This window comes from Podarcis tiliguerta (genome assembly GCF_965153285.1).
Source record: "Podarcis tiliguerta genome assembly, chromosome: 16".
Taxonomy (NCBI): Eukaryota; Metazoa; Chordata; class Lepidosauria; order Squamata; family Lacertidae; genus Podarcis; species Podarcis tiliguerta.
The window spans coordinates 24248027-24257246 of NC_139549.1; the positions used below are offsets into that span (position 1 = coordinate 24248027).

Genomic DNA, 9220 nt, shown 5'->3' on the forward strand with positions numbered 1-9220 from the left:
GATGAACAGTTGAAAGTGTCTCTCCCTTCCCTGCATGATTAGGAAACTAGCCTTAGGGCTGGGCTTAATCACTTTGATTCTGCAGCAACATTTCTTTTTGAAACTGCAGCCTGCCTTGCCTCTAACTTCAACATTTTATGAATGGGTCTGGATGTAGCCCTTTAGCAGGGCCAAGGAAGCTCTTTCCCAAGGCCTTCAGTCTATGAAGAGGCTGTGGTTTTGTTCATCGGAAACAAATGGTTCCTTTTGCTGTTAGACGAGCGGCGGGGATCACCGGAGAGGCAGCCCGCTGGCTCCTTTGTTCTCAGTGAGCAAGATGATGGGGGCTGAAAGAGGAGGGTGCTCTTTCCGGCCACATGGCGGCAGTGGAGCCTTGCCCCCATCCACTGGGACTGCCAAAGACATCACCCCATCTTCTACTGTGCAGAATGAGATGCATTGTGCAGTTGGCACCAGCCTGGACTTTAGCCTGTCAGACTGAAATCAAGAGCAACTATTTTAAAGGGATGGCACCAGTGGTGTAGCGATCCACAATTGCAGGGGTGGGGTCATGGGTCAAAGACACATTATTATTCCTCTTGCGGCAGAATGCCTGTCTCCTACAGCCACCCAATCAGCATGAAACAGGACCTTTTTTTAGCCACTGTATGCTCCAAAGAGAAGCATTTAGGGAAACGGAAAACAACAGATGCTTCCGTTTCAAGAGAATGATGTGCAAGTTCTTTTATGCGCAATGGAACTTCAAGGAAAACACAAGTTGCTCTGAAATAAGATATTGGAGCCCTCCAAAACATTTGCCCATGTACGTGCACAGGAAATAGTAGATTTGTCCGAAATGCAACATCTGGATTGTTCTGACGCAACTCTAATGATGACTATTGTGTAATTAAGAGGTTATTGTATAATCTTAGGTAAAGGTAAAGGTACCCCTGCCCGTATAGGCCAGTCGTGTCCAACTCTAGGGTTGTGCGCCCATCTCACTTAAGAGCCCGGGGGCCGGCGCTGTCCGGAGACACTTCAGGGTCACGTGGCCAGCATGACGAAGCTGCTCTGGCGAGCCAGCACCAGCACAGCACACGGAAACGCCGTTCACCTTCCCGCTATAAAGTGGTACCTATTTATCCACTTGCACTTAGGGGTGCTTTCGAACTGCTAGGTGGGCAGGAGCTGGGACCAAAAGACGGGAGCTAACCCCGCCGCGGGGATTCAAACCGCCGACCATGTGATCGGCAAGCCCTAGGCGCTGAGGTTTTACCCACAGCGCCACCCGCGTCCCTTTGTATAATCTTTGTATAATCTTAGAAGTTTGTATTATCTTAGATAGGGTCTGGGTTTGCCTACCATGAAGGGACCTCTGCCCTTCTGAATTTTGGGGAAGCCATGATTTTTCAGAGTGGCATCATAGTGCTTTAAATGTTGTTGGGGCCAAATCTTGCGGGTCTCTAGCTTTAAGCCCTTGCAATCTTCTTACTGTTGCCTTTCTAACACTCTCATGTTATATTTATTTCATAATTAATTTCATGAAATGTATATACCGCTTGATGGTAAAATGAAACAAAATGCAAAGGGCTTGAGAGAAAGAGGACGTGCCAGAGAGACAGCCACTGTTTAAATGGCTCAAATCTGCAAGCCTAGGAACAGCCCACCCACCACTGCTGACTAGCTAAGGAATGGGGGAAATTCTACGGACAGGCCGGGTGCCCACGTGTCATTTCGTTAAGAAGACCCAGTGAGGAGGGCCCCATCTCAGTGCTCTGTACTTTTGATCAGATTGGATGGCCGCCAGCTCCTATCTGCTGCCAGTCAGGAGTTCTGCTGGACTGAAAGGAACAGTTTTGTGGACTGCAAAGAATCCAACTCAGGCTTGAAAAATGTGGGTGCCAACAAAACAAAGCACTGCAAACAGAGTCAATTGCTTTTGTGATTCTTCACAGAGCATATTTCTCTGCAGAACTCAGTACTGACTTTGTAGGTTTGTATTCATAAAGTTATCGCTCTTCATTTTCTAGCCTTTGTGGTTAATGGGATTAGGGGAAGGGCTGTAGTTCAGTGGTAGAGCACCTGCTTTGCATACAGAAGGTTTCAATCCCTGGCATCTCCAGGTAGGGTTGGGAATGTCTCCTGTCTGTAAACCCTGGGGAGCAGCTTCCAGACAAATGGTCAGTAGATGGACCAATGGTCTCACCCAATACAAGGCAACTTCCTATGTTCCATTATGTTTGGAAGTTGTGTCAGTGAAAGTGCTCAAAAGGAAAAGCTTCAGAAGGCTAATCCCATTCACACCCAATCGCAATTGTCAACCATGTTCCTATCACTCAGGTTGCAAAGCAGACCAATGAGGGGTGTGAACTCCGGACATACCAAAGGAAAATAAAAGAGGATTGTGATAGCGAAACATTGGAAATTTAATACAATACCAACAAAAGAATGGCTCTCAAAACTAAGTGAATATCTAGAACTTGCCAAATTAACAGACCTAATAAGAAATCACTCAAAAGAAAGATTAAGGAGAGAATGGGATGTCTTTATAAATTACATGGAAAAAGAAGGCTTCCAGAGCATCACCTGGCTTAGCGTAGGTTGAATTCCACTGACAATCAGACGGATTCTCCAAGACTTACCATCTAAATACAGTTATCTGAGGGGCAAATTGATGTACTAAGTACGTTCATGGATAGTGGGAAGTCATGATTCGAATTAACGAGTCAAGCCAAAGCTGTGTAAAGAAGGCTTGTACTCCCTATGTAGAAGTTAATTTGAAAATATTTGTTTTTTGAAGTTAGTTATCCATTTTTTGTTTTTATTCTTTTTCTGTTTTCTTCCCCCTGCCTTTTTATTTTCTTTTTCTTTTCATTTTATTAATGTATAATGGATGTATCTACATGTTTGCAATAAAGGATTTTTTTTTTAAAAGGTTAAAAAAGAGGGGTGTGAACTGAGGAGATGGAGTGTGGCCTAGGGATAGCTCTGAGGGCCAGATTCGAAGGCCACAATTATTTTCATTGCCATGATTCTACACTTTGTTGAAGGGAAACTCCCCACTGGAGTAGAAATCATATATCAAACAGATGGAAAGCTCTTTAATCTGAGTAGGCTGAAAACAAAGATTAAGGTTACCATGACTTCCGTCATAGAGTTTAAGTATGCTGATAACAATGTAGTGTGTACACACTCAGAGGATGACCTCCAAAACATCCTAAATATCTTTGCAGATGCTTATGAAAAGCTTGGCCTATTGCTCAACATCCAGAAAACCCAAGTGCTGCACCAACAAGCACAACAAGTGCCACAAATCCAACTCAGTAGTGTAATGTTGGAAAGTGTTGATCACTTCTCCTACCTGGGCAGTTATCTTTCCACAAGGGCTGACATTGAGGCCGAAATCCAGCATCACCTGAGCTCTGAGAGTGCAGTTTTCTCCTGATTGAAGTGCAGAGTGTTTGAAGACCAGAACATTCATAGGGAAACCAAAATGCTTGTTTACAAAGCTATTGTACTACCAACTTTACTGTATGCTTGTGAAACATGGACCACTTACAAAAGCCATCTCCAACTGCTTGAAAGATTCCAACAACGGTGTCCCCAAAAAATTGTACACATCACTTGGGAAGACAGGCAAACCATGCCAGTGTACTGGAAGGAGGGAAGATCACCAGTGTCGAAGCAATGATTCTTCAACATCAACTTCATTGAACTGGTGATGTTGTTCGGATGCATGATTATTTTCTTCCAAAGCAACTACTCTATTCCAAACTTAAAAATGGAAAGCGTAATGCTGGTGGTCAACAAAAGAGGTTTAAAGACTCAAGGCAATTTTTTAAAAAAAGTAGTCTAAACACTGACAAGTGGGAAACACTGGTCGTGAGCACTACATTTGGAGAACAGCCTTTACCAAAGGTGTCATGAACTTTGAAGTCGCTCAAACGCAGGATGAAAGAAAAAACAAGCTAAGAGAAAGGCATATTTGGCAAACCCTCACTGTGATCAACTCCTGCCCAGAAACCTATGTCCCCAGTGTGGAAGGACGTGTGGATCCTGAATTGGCCTCCACAGTCACTTACGGACTCACCGTTAAGACCATGTTTATGGAAGACAATCTTAGTCGGCTACAAGTTATCGCCAAAGAGGATGAGAAAGAAGAAGAAGATTTCTGGGCATGTTGCAAGACACTATCTCGTTCCCAAGCCCTGTTTCACCCCTGGGGATGAGGTGCTAGGCAGCATGGATGCAGCTTGAAACCTTCTGCATTTCATCAAACACTTGATTGGGCCTTATCTCTTCACCTCACCCCAAGGTTTTATTCCAGTGACAAATCAGTGGATCTTTCCTCCAATTCTTTCCCCCAAGTTTTCTGTAAGTTCTGGCAACATGAAAGCTAATAGGTAATGATGAAAGATGATGAAAATAGTTCACAATGAAAATGTATGCCATACTTATTTACTCAGAATAATAAATAATAATATATATATTTTTTTATATCCCGCCCTCCCCAGCCGAAGCCAGGCTCAGGGCGGCTAACAACAATAAAATAATACAACATTCTAAAAGTCTTGGGACAAAAACTCCTTTCTTAAAACCCCAAAGAGCTACTGCCAGCCAGTGTAGGCAGTACTGGGATCCAGGTGGACCAATGTTCTGCCAATGAAATTTTTTTGCATGAGACATCTTGAGCATGCCCTTAGCATTTACTTGGGACGAAACTTACATTTTTGGTGCCAGGAGTACAAAATGGTCTAAATAAGGGAGTTCCACATATGATGATATGTTTCATAATTCAACTCCTGATATTTCTGCTCTCTGAGACAACATATTCCAGGGCCAACCAAGCTGTCATCTCTATTTCAGGGAGATAAATTATTGCCTTCACTACAATGGTCCAAATGAAGCAATTACCTTGAAAGCAATCACTGAATCACCTGAATCACTCCTGTCCTCCTGAGAGCTACAAAAAATGGAAAGGGATCAATCAGATATGAAGTATTTTGGCTTTCATGACATCGCAGGTGTTGTATCTCAGTTGTATAATTCATTTTATATTCGAAACTGCTTATAATCACAATTTTTCCCCTGGTAGAAAGAACAAAAACAGCCCTGTCTATGAAATTTCACACAATCACTAGGTCTTAAAAATTATTCCCTCATAATATTACAGATTGCGGAAATTCACCAGGGTGACCAAGGCTATCCTCTAGCCCGAAACCACAACAGAACTGAGATGGAATGGATCCAAATAATTTAAACCGATGAGGCGTCAGCATGGATTAAGTTAGGGCTAGTTGGAAAGTAAAAACAGTCTGCCATGGGTCAATTTCTGGCGTAGCAACCATGACTCTCCCATTTTAGCACTGGTCACACCAAACTGAGCTTGCCTTTTTCATCTCCCGCCCAACACCCCACTACCACTACTAGGCCTCACTCGCTCCTGCGGCTCAAGAAACAAACAAAACAGAAAATAATAAACAGCAGGAGTACAACCCCAGTCCTCAATATAATTAATGATGGGGATGAAGAATACCCCAAACTGTGTCAAATCGTAGCTTTGAGACCAGAAAGGGAGGGGGAAAGCTAAATTTATTCCCCTCCAAAATAATAATTACCCCAAACTGCCAAATTGTTGCTTTGAGGCTAGAAGGGGGGGGTGGGGTAGCTAAACAAATAAATCCTCCCCTCAGTAGTAGTAGTAATAATAACAATAACCCCAAACTGTGTCATATTATAGCTTTGAGAACAGAAAGCTGACGATGGCAGGAAGCTAAATAAATTAATAATAATAATAGTAATAATAATAATAATAATAGTAATAATAGTAATAATAATAATTACTCTGAACAGTGTCTAACTGTAGCTTTGAGACTAGAAAGTCATGAAAAAGCAAGATGGAGAGAGAGGGGGGGGGAGAAAGCGTCCCCAAAGTTGGTTCGCAAACAGGCCTTGCTGTTTTTCCTGCTCAGAAAGCCACTCTGAGATGCAGAAAATCATTCTATTAAGATCCACAAAGTGGGGGGAGGGAAGTCAAAGGGGATTATATGTTTATGTTTTTATTTCGCTTGTATACGTAAAATAGAAAATGGAAAAAAGAAAAAAGAAAGAGAGAAAAAGAAAGCCACTCTGAGGCCCTAAGGAATCCAGGGCTGCAAAATTCCATTTGGCTTCTGCTGTGCCTTAGAATCAGAGCCAGAGCTTTCACTTCTCTCGGCCTACTCCAATCTGCGGCCTGGTCACAACCACTTCTGCCCTATTTGCATACCTTCCAGATGAAAACAGGGACGTTCTATTCTGCATAAGAAGCTTCTTCTGCGTTTGATCTCCCACACACATTGCCATCATATACACACCTACATGGGTCACCTTGAGCCAATACTGTGGGATTTACTTCTGAATAGGCAGTGTAGGGCTCAATTTACAATAAAGGAATTGGCACTCCACGCACTTAAAAATGGCTGGCTGCTGAAGCCTGGCAATTCAATAATTTAAAGTGGACTGGTTACGTTTTACCTTCAGAATTATAGCAAGGGCCTCATATGCCAGCTTCATCATTTCCTTAGTTTGGTACAGGTATTTTATTGGTCAGTACAGTATAAGCAGGACTGTTTTTGCACCTACACACACACACACACACACACACACACCACTTTTAATCGTTCTCCGAGATGTGGAGAGGAGGAAAAAGGAAAATCATGAAATTCCAGGATCAAGTCGGAAACCATGATGGCTTCTGTAATTCCGGGACTGTCCCTGGAAAATCGGGACACTTTGGAGGGTATGCATTTGCGCCCCCATGTTTTACTCTGGATTGATGAATGCTGAAGCATTGATTAGCATTGCTGTGGAGTAGGATCTCTCATTGTAGCCTTATGAGGCTTTGCCCTCGGGTGGGAAAAATATTGCGCCTGGGAAAGGGAAGTGGGAGTCAACAGACACTCAAGGAATAGTTTCGGAGAAAAAGGTTTTATTTCTACCATCCATGAACTGGTAGAAGGAGCAAGTGTGATAGTCCACAAAAGCATGCACGAGTTCACAATCATGTGCACAAGCATATATACCCATTCCAGATCCCTCCTCCTTTCTCCTCCCTCAGGAGTCCTGCCCCATGATGTGTTCCCCTGAGCATGTCCAGAAAGCTGTCTTGGGACTATTGTGGACTCTTGGCAGGAAAGGGGGTCAGGGGGTTTCAGTGTGTTCCAGTTGTTTCATTCTTGTGCTTTGGCATGGTTCCTGGACTGAAAGCAAGTTGCAATGTGGTTCTTTTGCAAGGCCAGAAGGCATGAGAAAGGCCTGAGAAACAATGGACTGTTCTCTACCTTTGTTACAGCAGAGCGGAATGTTTCTGATGCTTAGCTGCTGAGAAAATGATTTTGAGAAGCTTTGAGCCTGCTTTGGTGGGGGGTGACTTCGGGCCTAGGTGAGGTCACCTGTCCTCACCTTCCTTCATCATGACTCCACATACATGCACATGCTGTTTATTACATATTCTCCAACATGCCACCATTGAAAACAGGGACATGATTATGACACAGAAATACTCCCAAAAGCTGCAAATGCCACAGAGGTGCCGCACCCTTCCAACAGCTTGTGGTCAGATTGGACCCTTGCCCAAGTACCAAATGTGTATTGAAGTAACTTCTGATATCACAAATGCAATTGTCAAGAGTGTATCTTGTGTGTAACTTTTCTCCACTTTAGTAAGGGAATGGGAAGCATGGAAGTATCGGGCCCCCCCTTTTTTTAACTGCAGGGGGAGTAGATTGGTGTAGGCTTTCACCTTGCTGCCATCTGGCCACATGCCCCTTTTGCAAGACATGCCTCACGTATCTGACTGCGTCTGCTAAAAACTGGATTCTTGTCATTGTTAAACTGGACTTGCCTCGCTTGTGTTCTATCAATGACCTGTTCAAGCACCTTGTTTTGCTCCTCCTCTTTGCCCCTCTTATCAAAGGTGCCAGGGTCCTGATTCTGCAAAAAAAAAATCAATGTGGCAGCAACACAAAGCAAGGAACAGACCTGTTTCTACATTGAGGGCCATAGTTCTAGGACACAGGACCTGCTTTGCCTGAAGGTCTGTGGTTTAATTATTGGCACCTCCAGGTAGGGTCTGTCTGAATTGTCAAGTATTGACAATACAGAGTTAGATGGACCAATGGGATAAACATGGTCACAGAATCAAGAGTGTTTGAAGGGACCCTGTGAATCATCTAGTCCAACTCCCTGCAATGCAGGAATACGTAGCTGTCCCATATGGGGATCAAACCTGCAACCTTGGTGTTATCAGTACCATGCTCTAACCATCCAAGCTATTCAGGGCAGTGTCCTCTGTTCCTCAGGTACAAACACAGTAAAGCATCCAGTTTGCATGACTGAAGGTCTCACCTTTAATCCTTGGTGTCTCCCGCTGTGCCTGAAACCCCGGAGAGACACTGCTGGTTACTGTAGAGGACACTGAGCTAGACAGTCCAATCATCCGACTCAGTATAAGGCAGCTTCCTATGTCCCTTTTCTACAATGCCCTGTCATCTCTAATCCTAACCTACCTCGCAGGGTTGTTGCAAGGATAAAATGGGAAGGAGTAGAACCAGTTTGTTTGCCACCTTAAGCTGCTTAGAGGAAAAAGGATGGGATATAAGGATAGTAGATTATTTACTCTGGTAATAAGGCATTTGGGACGCGGGTGGCGCTGTGGGTAAAAGCCTCAGCGCCTAGGGTTTGCCGATCGAAAGGTTGGCGGTTCGAATCCCCGCGACGGGGGGCGCTCTCATTGCTCGGTCCCAGCGCCTGCCAACCTAGCAGTTCGAAAGCACTCTCGGGTGCAAGTAGATAAATAGGGACCGCTTACTAGCGGGAAGGTAAACAGTGTTCCGTGTGCGGCTCTGGCTTGCCAGAGCAGCGATGTCACGCTGGCCACGTGACCCGGAAGTGTCTCCGGACAGCACTGGCCCCCGGCCTCTTGAGTGAGATGGGCGCACAACCCTAGAGTCTGTCAAGACTGGCCCGTATGGGCAGGAGTACCTTTACCTTAATAAGGCATTTGCAGGGAGGCGGCAAAAAAGCTGGCCTTTGTGGGTGGTGGGCAGGCATGGGGAAGAGGCAGGCAAAAGGCAAGGTGTAAGACACATTTGCTCTGTGGTTCACTGTCCTTACCCTGGCCTCTTTACACAACCCGAGATGTGTGTTGTCAGAGCCCACCCTATTCACAGAACCATAGAATTGGAAGCGACCTTAAGGG

The 9220-nt window shown here is 44.5% G+C and overlaps 2 protein-coding genes across 11 annotated transcripts in view; one reads left to right on the plus strand and one right to left on the minus strand.

Annotated features, from left to right (window-relative positions):
* The window catches only part of GAL3ST1 (galactose-3-O-sulfotransferase 1), a 30923-nt gene extending 24377 nt beyond the window's left edge, over positions 1–6546 (minus strand). For 2 of the 10 annotated variants that reach the window (XM_083417755.1, XM_083417750.1), the window contains exons 1-2: positions 5841–6180; positions 4894–4942 (exon numbers count right to left, since the gene is read on the minus strand). Coding sequence is in view for 5 of the 10 variants with exons in the window: in XM_083417761.1 (XP_083273887.1) it covers positions 4706–4771 (66 nt within the window). In the remaining 5 variants the exon portion in view is untranslated. The other 8 variants (XM_083417764.1, XM_083417765.1, XM_083417762.1 and 5 more) reach the window with 8 other exon arrangements.
* The window catches only part of LOC310666688 (uncharacterized protein), a 110961-nt gene that overhangs the window by 67626 nt on the left and 34115 nt on the right, over positions 1–9220 (plus strand). The gene's annotated exons all lie outside the window — the stretch shown is intronic.